At 56.7% G+C, this 21,153-nt stretch overlaps 1 protein-coding gene across 22 annotated transcripts in view; it reads right to left on the bottom strand.

Moving 5' to 3' along the window:
• Window positions 1-419: 419 nt before the first annotated feature.
• The window catches only part of PLEKHA6 (pleckstrin homology domain containing A6), a 139,328-nt gene continuing 118,594 nt past the window's right edge, over window positions 420-21,153 (bottom strand). For 15 of the 22 annotated variants that reach the window (XM_032317665.1, XM_032317664.1, XM_032317663.1 and 12 more), the window contains 16 exons: window positions 19,967-20,047; window positions 19,013-19,081; window positions 17,670-17,750; window positions 17,259-17,408; window positions 16,336-16,431; window positions 14,833-14,944; window positions 14,125-14,264; window positions 13,042-13,191; window positions 11,633-11,762; window positions 11,311-11,417; window positions 9,824-10,018; window positions 8,623-8,790; window positions 8,388-8,521; window positions 7,729-7,874; window positions 3,011-3,134; window positions 420-2,364 (listed from right to left, as the gene is read on the bottom strand). In XM_032317665.1, the coding sequence (XP_032173556.1) occupies window positions 3,019-3,134; window positions 7,729-7,874; window positions 8,388-8,521; window positions 8,623-8,790; window positions 9,824-10,018; window positions 11,311-11,417; window positions 11,633-11,762; window positions 13,042-13,191; window positions 14,125-14,264; window positions 14,833-14,944; window positions 16,336-16,431; window positions 17,259-17,408; window positions 17,670-17,750; window positions 19,013-19,081; window positions 19,967-20,047 (1,875 nt within the window). In that variant the 3' untranslated portion in view covers window positions 420-2,364; window positions 3,011-3,018. The remainder of the gene's footprint in view (window positions 2,365-3,010; window positions 3,135-7,728; window positions 7,875-8,387; window positions 8,522-8,622; window positions 8,791-9,823; window positions 10,019-11,310; window positions 11,418-11,632; window positions 11,763-13,041; window positions 13,192-14,124; window positions 14,265-14,832; window positions 14,945-16,335; window positions 16,432-17,258; window positions 17,409-17,669; window positions 17,751-19,012; window positions 19,082-19,966; window positions 20,048-21,153) is intronic. The other 7 variants (XM_032317673.1, XM_032317669.1, XM_032317667.1 and 4 more) reach the window with 4 other exon arrangements.

Here is a 21,153-nt window from a genome sequence, read left to right on the forward strand (position 1 = left end):
GGCAAGGAGGAGAGGGACGGACACAGGGTTGGACCTAGAGGCAGCTGCCCAATCTCCTCGTATCATTTGCTGATTCCATTCAGACATTGCACATTTTGAAAATAGATTTGCTTTTATAACAAAAGCATAAAATAGATCTGTCTTAAAATAAGCCCGTCCTCTCCCCTTCTTTGGATCAAAAGGCATGGGGTGTGGCCGACACAGGCTTAGGAGTGGTATGGGATGTCAAGGTGGGAAAGTGGGCCCGGGCAGGAGTTCTGGGAAAGGATCAGACGCCCAAACAAATATATATATTATGTATATATCTATAATATGTATAATCTTCATAAAACATATATTAAGGCATGTAAAGCAACATAAAGACCCAGCTTTATGAAATAAGAGGTGAGAGAAAGGTGGCAAAGGTGCAGACCTTGATCCTTGGTATTTCACATGTATTTCTAAAAATACCACTTTAAAAAAAAAAAAAAAAGGACAAAGAAAGGGAAAGGCATGGAGGCCCCGAAAGGCTATTTCTTGTGGATGGAGAAAGGTGTTGGAAAGAGAGAGTGCGCCAATCCCACCTGCTGGTCTGTGCGGGAGGAAAAAACAGGTGTGGGGTGCTTGAGCGGTTCTAAATGGGAAACATAGCCAAGGTTCATGTTCAAAAAATCTGCTAAAAGGGAAATGGAATTCCCCAGCCTGCAATCCCTCAGAAGCACGACAGTATCCTAAGCACCTAGAACAGTGCTTAGTACATAAAGGTGCTTGATAAATATTTGTTGAATGAGTTGCCATCTTTACTTGCAAATGAACCAGTCACTGGCCCCTTGCTGTGAAGGAGTGGAGAAGACATGGTGGCAGATAAAGTCATTGTTCTTGGGGCCACTGGAGGCTGAAGTCTCTGGGCAGCAACTCTGGCAAAGAGAATGCCCAGGGGCCCAGGTTTTTCCAGAATCACTCTCTCCCTTCCCTCCTCCCTGGCTACCGTCCTCCCCAGATGAGGGGCGAGGAAGAAAACGTGAGCTTTGCTTCTGTGTCTCCTCCGCTGGCCTCCCCGGGTAGGCGGATGGTGAGACAGCCAGACCAGAAGGGAGCCCTTCCGCATAGCCTCACCTGGTCCTCCTTGGGGATGCCTGGGATGCGGCGTGGGGCCCTAGAACCTAGCCCCCCAGATTAAGGCTGCATTTCCTTTCTGGGGCACTCTCCCAGCTGACCCCCAGCGCATTCCCGGGGAAGGGGTGCAAGAAAACGTCCTGAACATGGTTAGGAAAGACCCCAAGGCTGATGACACCTTACGTGACAGAGGTCCTTCTCTCTGCCCCTGAGCTACGGAAGGGGAGGCAGACACTGGGCCTAGATCCAGAAAGGGCCATCTTCCTACCCGCACACCCGCACCACATCCCTCCGCCTTCGTTCCCACGGCTGCAGCTGAAGGTCACCACGTGCTCGCCGGTTGGTCCTCCAGGGGCCAGTGATGCACAGGCCCATGGATCTGGGGGACGAGGGGCAGGAGCAGGGCTGACAGGCTGGCTCTGTACTTGGCACTAAGCTAAGGCTCCATCCTGGGGAAACCCATCCATCCCACACCCCTTTCCACCTCCGCCTCCCCCTCTTATTTGCAACGAGTCCTGCCGCTTCCCTGTCCTCCCACTTGCCTCCATCTCTCCCTCTCTCTCTCCTTCCCCTTCTCAACCTGTCCACAGACGCTGCACAGACCTGCGTGCCGCTCTCTACCCATAGCCAGCACTGTGCCCTCTGGGAGCCAAGAAGCCCCTCCCCAGCTCTTGTCATCTTGTCTTTGGCTCGAGCAGCGTGGTCAGTCTCCACTGGACCCCCAGGGAGCACCCATCAGCAGAGACGTGTCAGAGTCCCGGGTGCAGTTGGGGCAGCAGGGTGGGGTGGCGGGGAAGGACCAGATGGCAGGTACCGTCCTCGGCGTCAGGAGGGGCCGGAAGAGGCAAAAGCATCCATCTTCTCCTCACCCTAGTCCTCCCCTAGAGAGCCCAGAGCGTCTTCCCCACCAGGGCATCCTCTTCCTCAGGAAATGTTCCAGTAAAGCTGTCACACCACCAGCCAGGGCCAGGCCTAGCCCCTCAGGACTCGGGTGCCAGCCAGGAGGTGCTGTCTGCCCAGCATCTCGGGCCCCGGCCTAAGGCCACCATGTGGTGGTGGTGGGCGTGTGGCTGGGCGTAGTGGGCGTGTGGACACTGAGGTCACATCTTGGCAGCAACCCCGGGCCCCAGCCTGGCTCCCTGCAGCACCCCCACGGGAGCGCAGGGGCAGGGGGCCAGGGTGGGGGAACCGGGACCTCTGGGGGCAGAGGAGGCCTTCAGAACGTGGCTCTGTGGGGCTTCATGGCGTTGGCCTCGGCCAGAGCTTGCACTGAAGAGAAGAGAAACGGGTCAGAAAGGCGCGTCCTGGTGGAGGGACAGCTCCAACCCAGCTTCCCCAGGAGACAGAAGTCTCTTCTTGTAGAACCCTGTGGAAACCTGCCCCATGCCCCCAGCCCTGAGCGGGGAACCCATGAATGGAAGTCCATGCTCTTTTTCAAGTGCCTGGTACCGAGCGGCTGTGTATTAGGGGAAAGGGAGGCACACAGCCTTTGGCCGCTGTTGCCTTTGGTATTGTCATTTACAGGAAGATCTGGGGGTTATCTGGGAGCTTCTAAGGCAGGACTGCTGTGTATCCCAACAGGCTTGCTGGCGGACAGTGGGATAGGAGAGGCCTCAGCTCTGTCCCTGCCTGCTTCTGGAGAAGCAAAACCTACCGGCGCTGCGACATCCAAGAGGCAGCCCCGCCAGCTGGTGCTGGCCCAGCACTGCACAGGGACTGGGACAGGGACGGGGATGGGGATGCTGCGGGCTCAAGCGGATGGAGGGAGGGCGGAGAGCGGGAGCGGCACAGGGGCACTGGGCCCGTGGGGGGGGAGAAGCAATGCCGGGATGAGGGGGAGGGTAGATGGCTCATGGGGGTGAGGGGCGGGGTCCCACTCCCCGCGGTGGATGAAATACAGTAGAAAATTTCTTACGTCAGAGCTCAGACCCGCATGGTATGGCTGCTGTCGGCGCCCCGTGGGGATTCAGACGATAGGGGGTTGGCTGGTGGAGTCGGGGAAGCAGGGGAGGTGGGAGGGCTTGGGGTGGCACATTGCACTGGAAACAGAAATGAACAGGGAGGTGAATAGGGGTGGGTGGTGGTGGCAGGGGTGGGGAGGCCGGGCACCCAGAGCAAGCGAGGCCCTGCCCCAGGCGGGGAGCCAGGCAGGAGGCAAGCAGAGAGGAGAGCTGAGGCGGAGCTGGCCTCGGTCCCAGGCGCCGCGGAGGGGCCCAGGGCCCCCGAGGAGGAGACCGGGCCACTGCAGGCTCTGCTGAGAACCAGTGTGACTGTGGGCAAGGCCAGCCTCTCCGGGCCAAGGCTCCGCTCGTTTGTGGAGACGGAGCAGAGCAGCCGATGGCTCCTTACCCACCGAGCTACCGTGGGTGATGAACAGTGCAGGAAAACCACACTACCCCCGATCATCAGGCCCCGCTGGGCGACTAGATCCGAGTTATCACCACGGGTATCACCTCCATGGAAACTGAGGCTTCCGCAGGGCTGGGACTGTGAACTTAGACCAGCATGCGGTCTCAGAAACATAGTCCCCCGCTATCCCTGGGGACCCCCTCTTCATCAATCCGGAAAGGGCAAACTTTGGTCCGCCCCTGAACAAATCATTACGAACCTTTAAGTGGTGACATTTGAATTAATGGATTTTACTCTATGATCGTTATGATTCCATGCTGAGAAGAGCAAAGTGGAAGGTCAGTGGGGAGGGGGGGATCCTAGAAGGAGGGGTGAGCTCTCTGCAGTCTGCAGACTCGGGCGCAACTCAGGGCGGCTCTGAGGCTAGAGACTGGCAGAGAGAACGTGTTCACAGGGCCTCAGAGGAGAACCAGACCTCAGCCAGGGTCACACTGTTTCCTCCAACAGAAGGATCCTGGCATCCAACTTCCTAGCCCCTTGCGCTCCACCCTGCCCTGGACCCCAACACCTCCCTGCCCTCTGTGCACTCCCATCACGTACACACACACAGCCACAGATGGACACAAGACGTGGACCTTTCTCGTGAGCAGGAAGCCGTATCTGCCCACACAGAATACAGACTTCGAGCATGGGATCCAACGGTTTTCCACGCTTGCCGCCCACAACTCAGATATGTGTGTTTGTGCACTTCCAAATCGAACTCTTCCACGGGACCCAACGCACGTGTGACGTCACACTCAAATACATTCGCAAACGCTTTTGAAACACATGCCTGTGCGTATGTCTGTATCGCGGACCCAATGGTTAGTTGTTTGGCAACTCTGACTTCTAAAACAGTCAAAAAGTCAAAAACTGAGCCAGTGCTGTTTCAAAAAAGCCAAATATCGATGGCAACATGCATGCCGTGAGGCTCTTACAATTATGCACAGACGAGCTCTCGGGAGGCCAGTTTCTCTTTACCTCTACACACTTCTGAGGAGCTGACCTGCTGGGTGTCTACCCCATGGGAGATCAGAAACAGAAATCAGGGGAGAAAACGGACTCGGCAGGCCCACTGATAGCTAGAAAAAGGCACAACCGAGGCAAAAACGTCTTTTGTAAAAAGTAGATATAATACCTTTAAAAGCATAGCAGTTTGGGAGAACTTAGCATAGAGCTGTGGTCTGTACCAACCACAGCCCCAAGGGCATCCCTTCAATGGATGGGCAGAAGAAGGGTATTTATAATGATACTAAACAAACAAGAGCAAGAAAGATGAATTATGTTAAATATAACTTCTTTATGAAGGCAGAAAATTTCTAAATACATATTAGGAAGATATCTATTGAAATAGTTGACATTTACGGGGTGCCTGGTGGCTCAGTCAGTTAGGTGTCTGCCTTCAGTTTAGGTCATGATTCTGGGGTCCTGGGATCAAGTCCCGCATCGCGCTCCCTGCTTAGTAGAGAACCTGCCTCTCCCTCTCCCTCTGCCCCTCCCCCTGCTCTCTCTCTTCGCCCAGATAAATAAATAAACACAATCTTCAATAAAAGGGAAATGTTCCAGTTCCAGTAGGGTTGAAGCAAGTATCGTACACTTAGACCAGCTCGCTTCGAAGGTGCGAATAGAGGTGAAATAGTTAAAATTCACATACGTAGCAGCTATGCATTGGACAGGTGTGATATGATAACCGTGGGTCCGCGAGTACGATCTCGTCTGTGTCCATAAATCATTGGTCACACCTGCTCGCTCATCCTGGCCCTTCATGAGACCTGCTCTCTTCCCTCCTGCACACACAGATACGTGTTCACAAATATTGCAATGTATTCGCCATGCACAAGGCAGACACAAATGTGTTTTATCTGTCCTCAGACTACAGAACAAGCCAGTCCCGCAGAAACACGTGCATTCATCAACACTGCCTCCATCCGTAAGCTGTACACTCGCATACACGTATGTAAACTCCGACAGCTTGCTAAATCCCTCCTGTACTCAGAGTGATCTCCCCACAACGTTCGTAGACATTCTGCAGACATACACACACCTAGCTCTGTATTTGCGCTCACACGTCCTCTCCAAACACGCACCTGAATACACACAAATGCGCGTCCCTCTACAAACGACCCCCAGTATAGCCACTGCACACGACATCGTGCCACGCGTACAAACGTACACTTGCCGGGTCTTCCCCTATACCTCCTCCATGAGCCTGCACGCTCTGGGTCTGCCGACAAGTGTTCCTGACCCCGTCATGCACGCCACACACGCACTCTTGGGCACGGCCTCCCCACCCTGTGCACGCCGCGCTGTCCTGATGACCCGCACCTGGCACTCCCACACACACAGTCCCAGGCTTAAACCCGTGCCCACACACAGTCCTCACTGGCCTGGGCAGAGCTGCAGCTCTGGGAATCTGGGCCAGAGGCCAAGGGGCAGCGGGGACCGTGGGCTAAGTCTGAGGTCTGGCCCTGCTATGCCATTTTTTAAATAGTTGGGGTTTTGGCAAAAGCAAAATGACGGTTTACTTTCAGCGCACAGACCCTGAAACGTAAGCTGGTGCGTATCGAGAGGGAAATCTGAGAGGCCAGGCTGGGTTTTGTTTTCATGGAACCTTTGGCTGGGAAATGACAGGAGAGAGAGAGCCAGGGGCTGGAGTGAGGGCAGAGGGAAGTTTTAAAAACAGTGTTGTGTGCGCTAACCCTTGAAACAGGAAGTTGCCTTTTGCCCAGAGCAGGAGGAATTTGATCTTTGGAAGATTCGAGTTCATTTTATAGCTAAACTACAGAGAGGTGAGCCTGAGGCCTCCGTGCAGCCCAAACTTGTCCTGCCGCCTTTGGAAGCCCATCCCTTCTCTTGTCCTCAGCTCCAGCCCAGCCAACAGCCTCTCTCTGAAATACCTCCAGCGGTGTTCCCTGGCCGCCCACTAGATGTCCCTTAGACCCTGACCACCAGTAGGTTCTTCCTTAAGGCGTAAATTCCCTTTGCTGTAGCCCGAAACCCTCTGGTTTCTAAAAATATCCACATTTAAATTAGCGAGAAAAACCGCACACAGAGCCTCCTTCCACTCCAGCTACTGGTAGGTCAACGAGTCCTCCTGCCGTCACCAGCACCGCCGCGGCCACATCGGGCTAGCATTGAGTGACCACTTACTGAGTGCCAGGCACTGTGCTGGGCGCTGAGCATTCATCGTCGCCATCGCTCACACCGCCACATGGGTATTTTGATTTGAATTTTACAGATGAGGACGTAGAGTCCTCTCCCGGAAGCCAGAATTCAAACCCCTCTTGAGCACCAAAATGAAACGCCATCCCTTCTGCCAGGCTTCTGGCCACAGTCCCGAGCTGCTCGTTGCTGACCCCTCGCCCTGGCTACCGTCACTGGGGGCCAGCACACCTGTCTCTCTGCCTCCTCCTCCTTGCAAACCTGGCATCCTTCCCGGGCATCTCTCTGGACTGGCCTTCTAAGCTCTCCCTCTCCTTCTCTGCCCTAATCACCTTTGGTCCTGAGGAGGGGGACACATTCCACCCCCCTTCCCGTTGGGCTTCATCATGTAACCACTGCCTTTCCTCCATCCTTCACTGCCCCCCCCCCCCATTAAGAGACCCTCTTCTATTCTTCCTGATTCTGGTCTCACCTTCTCTGGGGCCATAGCTCAGGCTGACCTCAACCTCACAGGGACTGGTCGGAACCCTCTAGCTTTTGTATCAGCGTGAAGTCTGTTCCTCATGCTCATCTTTTCCTAGCAGAGAAGTGGGTTTGGATCAGTAGCCAGGGAGGTGACTGGCTCACTCTCACCTCTGGCCGCCTGCCCTTCTGTCACCTTCCTATTTGCACGCAGCCAGAAGGGGAAGGGAGAGGGTACCCTGCAATGCCTGGGCCCACTCCGCCACTAGTGATGCCTTTATTCTTCCCAGCCAAGCTCAGGGATCGCCCTTTCGCTATGCCTTTTCTTGAGCTGCCCAGGGACAGAGGCGCCCTTGCTCCCTGCGTGGCTTCTGGCCGTTCCTTCATAGAGCAGCTCTAGGAGAGCACCCCAGCTCTGAGCTCCTGGAGGCAACTCTGGCCCCTTGGCACCCCGCCGAGCCTGGCACAGTACCTGGTGCTCAATAAATGGTCGTCCTGACCTTGAGGCAGGTCTCCCTGGCCCTGTGTCTCTCTATCCCTGGCCCCCTCACAGCACTGAGCTTCCTCCCCTGCACCTGGTCAGCCGGTCTCCCTGGAGGAGCGGGGCCCGGCCCCTCTCACCAGACAGCATGCGGCCCCTGCGGGAGGCCTCGGTCGCCAGGGCACAGGAGATTTCAATCCGCTTCTCCTGCTCCTGCAGCTGGCTCTCTGAGTCCTGGGGCACGTCCACAAGGTCCCCCTCGCCGATGGGCACCACGTTCTGCATACTGAGGAGGCACAGACACACAGACATGGAGTGGGGGGACAGGATGGTCTGACTGGCTTGGGGGGGGGGCCTGTGGACTGAGGTTGGCGGGGTGGCCAGAGGCCTGTGAGTGGGCAGGCTCTGGTTCCCAGCAAGGCTGTCCCCAGGGGGGAGTGGGACGGACACTGGCAAAACACATTTTGGGACCCCCCACTGCAATGTCTTAAAACGAATGAGAAGGTTCGAGTGAACATCTGGGGCAGCCTTGATGAGGAAGAGAAGTCACCAGAGGGCAACCCCTCAGTTTGTCTTGACGACAGCATGTGCCTGCGTCCAACAGGTCTTTCGGGCACGCAATGACAGCATCCCTGCCCCGGCCACAGGGCTGGGTTTGTTCCGCTGTCTTGAGCCACTCTCCACCTGTCCTCCACTGGGGAGGCTCAGGGCTCCCACTGGCATGGGGCGGGGCACTGGATTCAAGGGCACTAGTGTCCCAGGTGCCAGGGCGGACAGAGGAGTTCACCCAGCACATTACCTGGACTTGGCAATGAGCGTCTTGATCCTCTCCACCTTCTTCTGCTTCTCCTTCAACTCCTCGGGGCTCAGGGGAGTATCAGGCTCCAGGTCAATGTACCGTTCAGGGATGAGGACTTTGTCTGGTGTGGAGAGCTGGGGAGGGACCAAGGTCACCATCTCCGTTCCGTCCCCTCCCCCCACCCCACCCCCATCCCCAGGCTTTCTCCCCCTCTGCCCTCCTGGAATTCACTCACCTCCTTATTAATGTCCACATCGTAGTGCTGGGGCTCCAGCTCCATTTTGCGAAGCCGGGCAATTTCCTCCCTCGGCGTCTCGTAGGCCTGCCCGCCAGGCTCTTCCGCCCGCAGGGCTGCCTCCAGGTTGGAGATGTCCACCTCGTGGATGCTACGGTGACGGCGCACCTAGGGGACAGTGCCATCATGACCACACGGGGACTCTGTCCCCTGCTGCCCATGCCTCCAGGCAGCCCTAAGCAGGCTTGTGTCCTCGCTGTCCCCATTCATCATGCCGATCTGGCTGCCACCCCGCTGTTCCCACTGTGGGACAGCTAGCCTCCTGCCACGCTGCTTGTCCAAAGCCTGCCCACCTGCAAAGGCCAAATGTCATCAATATGCCTGTCTCACTAGGACTCATTACTTCCCATCTGGCTGGACCCTGTGTTCAGTCTGTGCCATCTCTCTTAGGCAGTTGGATTAGTGGATTCCTGTTACAGAAGCTCCAATCCACCCAGGAGACTATAAACCCTTTGAGGGTAGGACTTTTAATCCTGATGTTCCTGAAATGTTATTTCTGAATCATTTCAGAAATGATATTTCTGAAATGTGGTGGAAAGAAAAAAGGCAGATGCCTGGGGCTACTCCCAGCTCCACACTCAACAGCCATGTGGCGCAGGAGTCCTGAATTTCTCCTGACTTCGTTTCCCTACATCTAAGACAGGGGTGGTAATTCCTAACCTGGGAACTGAAAGAACTAAACAAAATAACGTGACATTCAAGAACCACATGGCGCCACGTGGCAGGGCCCTATGACGACCCTCTTCGGTAGACCCACTCCAGGGTCTACACAGAAACACACGGAAAATGCTCTAGAAACGCGTGTGAGTGACGGCTCTCCCTGGGTGCTGAATTTTGCACTATGCTCTATTAACTGAATTTTGTATCATTCATTTCAACTGAAACAATCAACGCACTCCCTTTTGTGAATTATTTTTCTTTAAACACATACAAGGAACGCTTTGCCGCCATGTATCTTCCGCCTAGTGGGGAGAAGGCTCCCCCCGTTCTCCCAGGTGCCCAGCTTGGGTCCTTCCCAGGCCCATCTCTCATGCCCACCCCGCCCCCCCCAGCTGCTCCAGTCCAGGCTGGTTAAGGAACGGGGGCGCTCCGTGTTGGGTAGATGCCCCGCCCGGCCTGAGGGAGGCTGGGAGGACTTTACCACTTTGTAAGCGGGCCGGGCAGCGGGGTCGGGGGCCGGGCTGGCTGGGCTGGCTGGGCTGGCCGGGAGCTGCAGGCTCCTCCGCTTCTCCTTCATAGAGCCGCTCTGATGCCTCCGCATGCGGTCAATCTGCTCCTCCACACTCATCTTGACCTTGCCCTCAGTGGGGAACACGGCACTCTTGGGGCGCTCCTGCTGCAGGGGGAGAGCGGGCTCTGATGGGTGCCCATCCCCCACTCCTGCTTCCTCATCTGCCCTAATGCCTTCCACGTCCCTTCTCTGGGAAGCCTGTCTGTGGTGGGTTAAAGAATGGCCTCTAATGGGGTGCCTGGGTGGTTCAGTGGGTTAAGCCTCTGCCTTCAGCTCAGGTCATGATCTCAGGGTCCTGGGATTGAGTCCCGCAGGGAGCCTGCTTCCCCATCTCCCTCTGCCTGCCTCTCTGCCTACTTGTGATTTCTCTGTCAAATAAATAAAATTTTTTTAATCTTAAAAAAAAAAAAGGCCCCTAAAACACATGGGCACAGCCTAACCCCCTAGAACCTGTGAATGTGACCTGATTTGGAAATAGGGTCTTTGTGGGTGTGGTTAAGGTAAGGATCTCGAGAGGAAAGCGTCGGGAATTGGAATGACCCTGCGTCCAGTCTTAGGTGTCTTTGTAAGGGACAGGACGGAAGACACAGGGTAGAAGGTGATGTGAAGGTGCAGGCAGGTACCTGGGCGTTTTGTCCATAAGCCGAGGAACACCAGCGACGCCCAGCAACACCTGATGCTGGGAGACGGGCATGGGATGCAAGCCCCCTTGGAGCCTCCCCAGGAACCAACCCTGGGGACACCTCAATTTTGGACTTCTGGCCTCTGCAACTGTGAGAGAATCAACTTCCTCTTGTTTCAAACCCCCAAGTCTGGGGGGCTTTTTCATTTCCCAGAAGCCCTAAGAAATGAGTCTACTGCCTTAGGTCGGCCCCTTTGACTCTGATCACTGATTTTTGCTGGATTTGTAGTTCATCGCTGGCACATTATAATCATTTCATTATTATATAGTATACATTATAATATAGACTATTATAAGGGGTACCTGGGTGGCTCAGGCAGTTGAGCGTCTGCCTTCCACTCAGGTCATGATCTCAGGGTCCTGGGAGCCTGCATCGGGCTCCCTGTTCATCAGGAAAGTCTGCCTCTCCCTTCTCCCTCTGCAGCCCCCTCCCTGCTCATGCTCGTTCTCCCTCGAATTAAGAAATAAAATCTTTTAAAAAAATAATAATTTTGTTAACTATTCTTTCTTATGCGTATCTTCCTTGTCCCTTGTCCCTTGCCATGTCTCCCTGATGGAAGACTTCTCCAGTGGGGCTCTTGTCACCCTCCCATTTATCTTGCCTTCCTCCTCCAGGTCTGGGTTTCTTCAATGGTGGACAGATGCGGGGGACACACAAAGGCTCCTGGGCCCCCAGAGCAACGCAGGCCCACCCGGGCCCACAGGCTGTGCTTACCCGGGAGGACAGTCCATTGGTGAGCCCGTCGGCACTCCTTCTCACCACCCTTAACGGCGTTAGCTCTTCATCGGCGGGCGACTTTGTCCGAGGAGGCACAATGCCAACTGTAGGGAGACAGAATGGCCAGTGGGCCTTCTTGAGAACAGTGGGGCAGGGAGACAGGGAGCCTGCTTCTCCAGGGAGGCCCAGTCCCCCCTGTGGCAGAGAGGAAAGGCCCAGGGTGGGTGCGTACTCGCTCTCTTTGGCTGTGAAGGAGCACCTCTCTGGGCTCTCTCTGACCCTTGGCTTTCCTTCTAGGGCAGGATGGGATAGGAAGTACCTTTGTTGAGAGCTGCCTGCTTCTCTGCCTCCACCTCTTGCCTGGTGGGCACAAGGTTGATGTCTCTAGCGGTGTCCAGGGGTGAGGTCTGGTGGGGGTCTTTCTTGTTCTGCTCATGGCTTGCCTTGAGCTGGGGGAAAAAAATGAGAAGACGGCCCATGCTGTAGGGACTGCTGGGAACTTGGCCCTCAGGTATGTTTCTTTGGTTTCAATGGTTGGAGCACAGAGCCTTGAAAACACAGGATGAGGAAACTCTGAGTGTGCCTGCTGGGAAGTGGGCAGGGATGCTGTGGAGCCTCCCACCCAGGCCACCTTAAGGCCGGCCAATATTGGCTCATCTCGTGCAGTGAGGGCTCAGGACTTCCAGGAGGCCCTCAGCTGAGGCCCACAGAGAGGCCCCTCAACCTGACCAGGCCTTTTGGCAAGCGCCAAGAAGCCCAGACTTGCTGTGCACCAGAGAGAAGGAATGGCTGGAGGAGGAGGGCTACAAGAATGAGGTTCTCTGAGGATTCTGTCAGGGGCCCACCCAAAACCTGAGCAAGAGAACCAGGTGGGCTTTGGTACCAAGATTCTGGGGGGCAGAAGTGCACACTTAGCTTGAGGGCTTGCAGAATCATGGAACTAGAAGGGGCCTCAGACACCACCGGCACCCCCTCTACACTCCCACAGGACAGCTAAAGGGTCTAAGTCTTTGTGAGGGACACACAGAAAGACTGAGCCCGAGGCCAGAAACACCAGCTCGAGTCCAGTGACAGAGATGGGTGAGCCCCATTGCCTCCCCTCGTCTGGAAAGCGGAGGCGACCCTGCCTCTCCGCCCCGCTCAGCGGCAGCCAGCCCCTCAGGGGCTGCGTGCATCTTGGCAGCTGAGCCGGGATGAGAACATGGCGCCCAGTTTTAGACGCAGCACTACCCACCCGCAACCTCTTCCCAGCCTAACTGCACCTCCGTCCTGGGGAGGGAGGTTGGGGAGCCAGAACAGGGCAGCTTATAGCCCAGGGCTGATGAGACCCAAGAGGACACAAGAAAGGCAGAGAGACGGATAGTATGGAAGGACCAGGGTCTGAGGTGGACAGGAAGGGACTGCAATGGCACCAGCTGTGGCAGGTCCCTTGATCTCTCTCGCCTGCTCGCACTGGTAGGAAGTGGGGCACACCACCGCTCACAGCCAGGAGCTGCCCAGGACCCCGGGCATGGGGTGGGTGACACTCATTTTCCCCTCTGTCCACAGAGAGCAGAAAGAGGAAAGCCACCCCCTTTCCTTATCCTAGAGTCTGACTGGGGGTGGGGGGTGGGAAAATTAATATTGAAATGATGGAAAAACTGTTCCATGTCCTGCCTTGCCCCCTCACCTGCCCCTTTGCCCTGCTCCCTCCGCCCCTGCCCTCCAGGACCCAAGGGGGCTGGGTACCTGACCCCTGGCTGGCTCGCCACTGCGGTGCCAGGCAGGGGAGCTGGGGTATGGCCAGAAGCGGCTCTCGCTAGGGAGTGGTGGCACGTTTGGAGGAGACTCCAGGGGGACGTAGGCTTTGGGGAGGGGGGGCCGCGGCGGGCCGGGCTCCTGAGGCAGAGAGAAGCCAGAACATTAGGAGGAAGGAGAGCAGCCACTGTGAGAGCAGGAGAAAAGAGTGTTAGCAGGAGACAGATGACATCGCGGGGACCCAGGGCTGGCCCCTAGACCACCAAACTCCCACCCGTGTCCTGGAGGGAACTCCAGCTCCGGAGTGAATGCTCAGCCTGGCTTCAAGTCCCTCCTCGGCTGTGCCCCACCTGTGCACTGCTCCCCACTGTCCCCCAATTTTTCTCCAAAGCTCCCTGCTCACTGGCCTCACTATCACCCTGGGCACATCCACACCCTCTGTCTTTGCTTTGACCTCCTCTGCTGCCTGTGATGCATCTCCCTTGCTCCTCTACCTGTCCCAGTGAAGGTTCAACCTTCCCCTCAGAACATCCGGGTCGTTACGATCCAACCTGACACACACACTGCCACGTTCCAGAGGCTGGCTGCTTCCTATAAATCAGTCTTGGTCCCCGCCTGGACACTGGGCTCCCCGGGAGAAGGGCCTCGGGCATGCGCGTGTATGTTTCCGAGAGGGCCTCACTGCATCCCTTGCCCCGTGTAGAGCCCCATGAGACACCAGCTAGGAAACCGCGCCCCATGCCCACCCTCAACCCTCTCACATGCCGGGACAGTCCTGGATTTAAAGTCCCACTCAGCGCTGGGGATCTTTGTTAACCGTTCTTGTGCTTAGGAAGAGACTTCCCTGGACGGAGGCTGAAGATGATGAATGCTGATGAGGGTAAGTAAAGGGAAAAATCTGGAAGCAAGTTCCCCAGACTGGGTGTGAGAACGAGCACCCTAGACAGAGCCAAAGCACTAGGCCTGGAGGCCTCGGGGCGGAGACGGGCATAGTCTGTGTCCTTCAGGCGGAAGAGGACCTGGTTCTCCCCACCCCCCCCGCCACCTACCTTCTACTCCATTTTCTCAGCTTACCTCGCTGGACCCGGGCTTGGTGGGGGACCCCTGGGAGCCGGACACCAGTGAAAAGGGGCTTAGGGGGCTGGTGAGACTGGCGGAGCTGAGAGGGCTGGCGGGGCTGTTGGAGCTGTAGGTGGCCGTGGGGCCGAGGCCTCCTGGGGGCAAGCAGAGAGGAGAGATGAGCAATGGATGGGGTGGGGTGTGCCCTGGCATGGGGGTGGGCGCCGTGGGTGGAGGAGGCTGGGGAGGCCCCAGCGATGTGGGAGGGAGGTTTCAGGGCTACCCAGGCCTGATGGAGGGACTTAGTCCAGGGCTGGGGAGCAGGCTGGCCGTGGAGAAGCACGTTGGGCAGGGGTTAGATGATGGATGGAAAGGACACTGTTGCCTCTGAGATGGCAAAGAAAGCCAGCCCAAGTCCCAGCGCTTCCGATCACCACCGGGCCGCTAGGCTTGGGTCGGGGTGGGGTGGGGAGGCCCAGGTGCTCTTCGACCTCTTCTGGGGACGAATCTAGGCTATCAGGGTCCACGAGGTTCCTGAGTGGCATGACTGGTCTGTTCTGGTCTGTTCTGGGGCAGATCCCAGAAGCCTGAGAAGGCCCTGACTAGCTCCGAGCCCAGAGTGAGGGCTTGGAGAGGGGAGGGAGTATGAGAGATGTGGGCTGGAAGCCAAAGACCAGAGCATTTCTGCTGAGCCGTCAGGAGGCCGGCGGAGAAGGCTCCCACCTCTGTGCTTGGCCGTGTCGGTGCCCCGGGATGGGTTATTCTTCCTCAGCCCCTCCATCACGTCCTGGATCCTCCAGATCTCCTTCTGGATTTGCCGGTTGACCACCTCATTCTGGAACCACATGAGAGCGGGTCAAGGGAGGTGGCCACGAGGAGTGCGCCAGCCTTCTCCCCGCATCCCTCTGGGCCGGCAGGAGCCCTGCACACACACATGCTCCCACGTCCCTTTGGTGTGTTCATCTTTCCTGTGGGAAAGCCCCAGAGGAGATGGCCCAGTCATCACGGCCCAGAGCCCTTTAGGTAAACCTGCAGCCTCAGCTTCCCTGGGGAGATCAGGGTAGTCTTAGAGCAAATGCCCCTCTAGGTGGACACTTGAGGGTAGCGCATTGTCAAGGGCAAGGGTATACAATTGACTAACGTTCCTTCTAGCCAAACGGCCCTTTTGTAATACCGACACCTAATGTCTGCCGAAGTAGTCACGAATTATGTTGTTAGAGTTTGCCCTCGGAAAAATCACAGCTACTGCCTATTTAGCCTCCCCGCAGTCCTCCACCCCATGTGCCAGGCTTTGCAAGGGGCCTCGAGTACACTTAACTCCTTCCGGCTGCACAAGAACACTGTGCGGCACAGGCCTCAAGTGTCCCGACTTTGGAGATGGACAGACTTGTGCCCACGATCCTGTTAGTAAGCAGTGTGACCTCCTTCTGAGTCTGGGTCTGTCTTGAGAGCTGGTGCCCTCGACCAGGATGCTTCCTGACCCCCTAAAATGTTTGTATTGCAAGTCAGGCTTGCCCGCAGGACACAGAGGCATTCAGGTGCTCTGGATCCGGAGGGCCTTCACCTCCCCCTCCCTAACCAGCTGCAAGGGGGGTGATGAGTTTCATCACCCGGAGGAAACTAGGGGTAGTGGGGGGCATGACCTGCATCGGAGAGACAGGGCTTGCAAATCTAGCGAGAGCAGATGCAGAGCCGGCGTAGAGAAGATCAAGGGAGGAAAAGAACAGGAACTCCTCAAGGTCAATGTGTGCGGTCTCCCGCCTCCAAGCAGTGCTTCTAACCCATCCTGGGAAGGGAACGCTCCTTCCTATCTCAAAGGTCCTGATGGCTGGCTCCCGCACTGACTTCTCCTTCTGAGGTCGTGAGCGACAGCTGCACATATGCCTACGGTTCTATCCGCATGTGGACTGAAACCCTTATCCAGACCGACATCCATATCTATCTCGATGGGTTCAGTCCTTCCAGTCATAAAGTGTCTTCGTCTAACCCAGTGTTTTCATGTTTCTGCTTTACTCCTTTCTTATGATCGGATGGAACTAAAGAAGATTCCACACGGTCTTCATCGCAAGAGTGTCTCTTTTACGTGGATGTGAACCTTGTCTTCTGTCTCAGGACAGATGCCCTGTCTCAAGTCTCTGAGATCTCGGAAACAAGAAAGGAAGCCCCTTTGGCCCAAAGGAGAAGGGAAGGCACACTGACACCCTCCTGCCCTGGGGCCCTCTTTACCTGCACGTCCAAATTGAGCTGTTCCCAGAGGTCATCGTGCAGGGCGGACACCTCTGACTCAAGGCTCTCATACTCTACGGTGCTGTTCGTCAGGGCCTGCAACGGGGGGTGGCTTTACTGAGACAGTGGCCATTGCTGAAGTCTTCCTCCCCACCCATCCCTACAGAGTGCCCAGGGCCAGGGTAACTGGGGTCTCGCAGGGCTTAGAGGAGAGCACAGAGGGTCAGGAGGACAGGGCCCAGGGCTGAGACATTCTGATGATAGCATAACAGTGGCCCACCTAATTGTAGGCTAAAACACAGAAACCAGAATCCTCTCCAGATGTGGGGGATAGGATCATACCATGCCCACACCCTCCTGGTCTCCCCAGACTGGGTGACCCCAAGCGGAGGGCAAGAAGAGAGGAAACCCAAAGGTGTCTGCTCCCTGGGGGTTAGAGACCTTCCGCCTTTCTGGGCCATGTTTTGCTGGGCCTTTGGCCGCAGCACCCCAGAACTTTCCGGGCAGTCGGTCCTGCAGGGTCTGCCCTGAGCCCACGGCAAATGACCGGGCCAGCAGCCTGGCCTCAGTGTCCGGGTTCTCCAGGGGAGAGGACAGAGGAGGCAGCAAAGCTGTGAAAGCAGCCCATGAGATAAGGAGCCCTGGACTTTGCCCTGTCCTGAACAACAGCAGGGCAGGAGTGGTTTGGGGAAAAGAAGCCCGTTTCCTTGCCGGAGACTCTGTGGAGCGAGGGGCCGGCACGCTCGCTGCCTATCTGCAGGGCACTATTAATATTAAGAAGGTCTTTTGCTTCTGCCCCTTCAGGTGCTCCTGGCCACCGTGCTGAGTGGGAAGCGAAACAGCACAGCCCGGGAGGGGTGGCCCTCCGGTCCCAGTGCAGATGGCCAGACCAGGGGATGGGAGGTGGGGGGAGGGGGCGTTACCGTGGTGGCCTGGGACAGCTCCACCCGGATGTTGATGAGCTGGTTCTGTAGGGACTCTTTCTTGTGCAGCAGCTTCTCGGGGTAGGCAGGCTGGTTCCCAAACATCTCCAGCTCCTGGTGGGTCCCCATCAAGGCACTTTCCAGGCTCTCCTGAAGAAAGGCAGGGGAATGGCCGTCAGCGGCTCTGGTGATTCCTGTCCGAGCCCCAGCAGTTCAACCCAACACTTTCGTGGAGGTTGTCCCCACCGGCCAGGCCCACAGAAGAGCTTCCGCAGTCCCAGTTAGGGAAGGGACAGAAGTTTAAGACAGGGCTCTGTCAGCTCCGAGTGGAGAGTGGTGATGGCACCCCACACCTGTCTGTGCTGGGCTCCCCACACACCCCCAACTCCAGGGCGCCCCCCCGGCTCTCACCTTCTCAGCTCGGAGCTGCTGCACCAGTCGGTCCTGCTCCCTCACCACCTTGTTCTGCTCGCACAATTTGCCCAGCAGCTTCTGGGGGCCCGAGGAGGTGGGAGGAGGGGAGGGAGAGAGAAGGGGGTGAAGGACATGGTTTTGACAGGGACCTGGGAAATGGGTCGGCAGGGCCTGGCCTCTGGATACCTCCTCCTTTCCCCTGCTGAGGAAACCTAGGCTTTCTTCACTTTGACCTTGGAGGCTCCTGGGAACGGGAAGAGGGTCTTCACCTCGGGAGACTTCCCAAGGACCTACTGAGAGGGGGGATGTGCTTATTCTCTGAGGAAGTCAGTCAGTGGAGAGGGGAGTTCAATGTTAAGCTCCTGTATCCCCCTTCTCCTAGGGGTTCCAGTTCCCGAAGGGCTGAGGAGATAATGTGGCTGGCCTCCGGGGCCTCCCAGGGGGGCACGGATGGGAGGGTACACGGGGCGTCCGAATCAGCAGTGTTAGGAAAACCAGTGACCCATGTAAATGGTTCTGCAGGCTCAGAGGACTCTTTTCTCCCCTCCTTCTGGGGTCTCAGAAAGGCTGACACTGGGATCCTCCTGAGGTCTGGCCCTCGCCCGGATGGAAAGTCTCCCAGGCCTCCTGGGTAGATCCTTTATCCAGGCAAAACCAGAGGTGATGGGGAGGAAGTTCTAGAAAGACTTAGGCTTTCTAATATCCACACCTTTATTCATGCCATCCCTCAAATACCCCCGTGACTCATTTCTAATGGCCACATCTTGTCTTCTGGGCCTTTTCACTCCCGGGCCCAGCTCACCTGTTACCTGCTTTGTCCCTGACCCACCAGTCCACATGGTCTCACTGCCCTGCCCTCCTGCAGAACCCACTGTCCGTGCCCATTGGCCATGAACCATAAGGGGCCACCTGCTGCTACCTGGCATCTCCCACTACCCAGGGCAGGGCCGTGTGCTTCCCTCTTGTGGTCCAGGGGTGACTGCCATGCTGGACACAACGCAGCCTGGCCTCTGCCCCTCATAATGAAGTCTTTGTTCCTGGAATAAGCAGATCCCACTGCTGGAGACAAGAGGGTCTAGGGCTCCGTGGGGAAACACACACACACAGCCAGCACGGCGGGGCGGGGTGGGGGTTGGGGGGAGGAACGAGAAAAGAAGGGGCATGAGGAAGGGGCAGGCAGAAAGTTGTCTTTGTGCTGAGAGAGGGCATGAGTCAAAGGCATGAAGAGCCACCAGAAGGACAGAGATGAACGGAGGAAAAGCCCCAGCGGAGGAGAGCGAAGATGAGGACGACAGCGGGAGGGACTGGAGAGGACAGAGGAGCAGGAGAGCTGCTCTTACATCTGTGTCTTGCTCGTTTAACTTGTAGGTGTGGAGACCGTCCCGGAACACTTCTGGGTACGGAGGGACCTGCAGGAACACGAGGCCGGTTACAGCAGCAGGAGACGGGTAGGGTGTGCGGGGATGGAAAAGCGGACAGCCCTTGCTCCATTCTTGTTGGAGACCATGGTCCATCAGCTCTGGTAGCTTCCACTCCGGGACCCCGAGCTAATTCTTTGTCCCTGGCTGGGAAGCCTGGCATGGCCCCATCTGGGTTCCTCCCCACTGTTTAGGCTGATTTCTGGAGATAGCGACGCTGCTCAGCTCCGACTCAGGATCTCCTCTCTCCCCACCCCCAAGCTCTAGATCTACCGTTGAGAGGGACTCCAGGGGTGTAGACATCCCAGATGGCTTATTGGGAACAAGCCTGAGAACAGCAGTTAACAGCTGGCTGTTTTTGAGGATGAGACATGGGAAATGGAACAAGCACCAGAAACACTGGAGAAAGTATCTTGGTAGATTGCGCAGCCGTCCTGGGGGGCTTACACCAGCAAATGCTGCCCAGCCTTGGTGAGGCATCCCGAGACCACAGCACATTCTATACAAGTGGGGCATCGGATGGGTCCGTGTCACACCCTTGTACCCTAAACCCCAAAGACGTCTGTGGAGAAGCTACCCGACATGAAACAGAAGTCCCGGACATTAAAGAGCAGATTTGCGGTCGCTGGCATGAAATGGCATGGCGGGGCCGGCTATCTTGATGGTCTGAGCAATGGGCCTTGGGTTCACCCATGAACATGAAAAATGGAGGAGACACAGTGGAATTAGGGGAGGGGGACACAGGAGCCTGGGAGATGAGGCCCGGCAGATGGGCGGGTGGGGCAGAGCGCACCCAGCCCAGTGGCTGGACTAGACCATGCACGAGCAGCTGAGATGGAGGCTGGCGGGGGCCATGCTGCCAGGCAGAGGTCTTACTTGCATGAAGATCTGGGCCCTGGGGGAGGAGTTCTCCACCATGCGGTTCACCATACTGATGAGAGTCTCGCTCTCACTCATCTGCAGCGAAGGAAGGAATGGACGATTCAAACTCGCACCCCTGAGGAGCTCTCGCCCCATCTCCTGCCTGGGCTCACTTCCCCGGAACAGGAAAGGGCAGCTCGTCCTGGGGTCTCCGGCTCCCTCTGCTTGACCTTGCCCGTCGCTCACCCCTTGTGAGCTCTGTCCCAGGACCAGCACTGAAGGTGCCCCGAAGAGAGGCCACAGAAGGGGGTGGGGGCTGCTGTGCCCTTGCTCGCTGGCCCCGAAGAGACCCCCTTGCCCAGTGACACTTCCCCTGGGGTGCCTGAGAGGTGCGGGTCTCATTCATACCGGCCAAGGTCAACTCCCTGCCCCGGCTCTCTTTCCTCACGCCATTTTCCGTCAAAGACTGCACAGGCAGATGGGAAAACCCATCTCCCTGCATTCAAACTAAGTCAAACAGCTGAGATAGAAAACCTGGGGCTGCTCTTCGGATGGGCCCTCACAGAGAGGCAGGGACAGCTCTCTTCCCCTGACCCCTGCCCACTTCTTGGCTCTAGAGTAGAAAGGATTGCTAAACACGGTTTCCAGAGCTGGGCTGGTAGCATCCATGCTGATCTTGGATGGTGCTAGGGAGGCAAATAAGGAGGCCAAAAGAAGCAAGCCGTGTTAAAGGGACACCAGATACTCAAACACTGTTCTCTGATACGTTATCTCTGTGTTTCAAAAATCATTAGGAACATGGAGGGGGAAAGACTACTTGGCAAATGAAAAAGAAAGAAATGAAGAAGGGCAGGGGAGAGGGAGGCAGGGGGGTGGAGGGAGAGAGGGAAGACAAGCCAAACAAATCAGCTGGAGATGCCATCATTTCCCCCCCTGGTTCCAGTGCGACAGCATCAAAAATTGAAAACATGAGGGACTGTCCTTGGCTATGTCCCTTTAACTCAACTGACCTACAGGACGAGGTAGCAGAAGACAGAGGGAAGTTGTGTGGGAAAAGCTTTGGGGTAGAGGGAGTGCGTGAGGGAAGGGACGCAGCCACGTTAGGGCAGAGTTTCTGGGGTCAGAGTTCGGGAGGCCCTCATGTTTTTGGCTCTTACCTCCCCCACCTTCGTTGGCCCCACATGTATTTTGACTCTTATCGG

Source organism: Mustela erminea, chromosome 17 (genome assembly GCF_009829155.1).
Source record: "Mustela erminea isolate mMusErm1 chromosome 17, mMusErm1.Pri, whole genome shotgun sequence".
Taxonomy (NCBI): domain Eukaryota; kingdom Metazoa; phylum Chordata; class Mammalia; order Carnivora; family Mustelidae; genus Mustela; species Mustela erminea.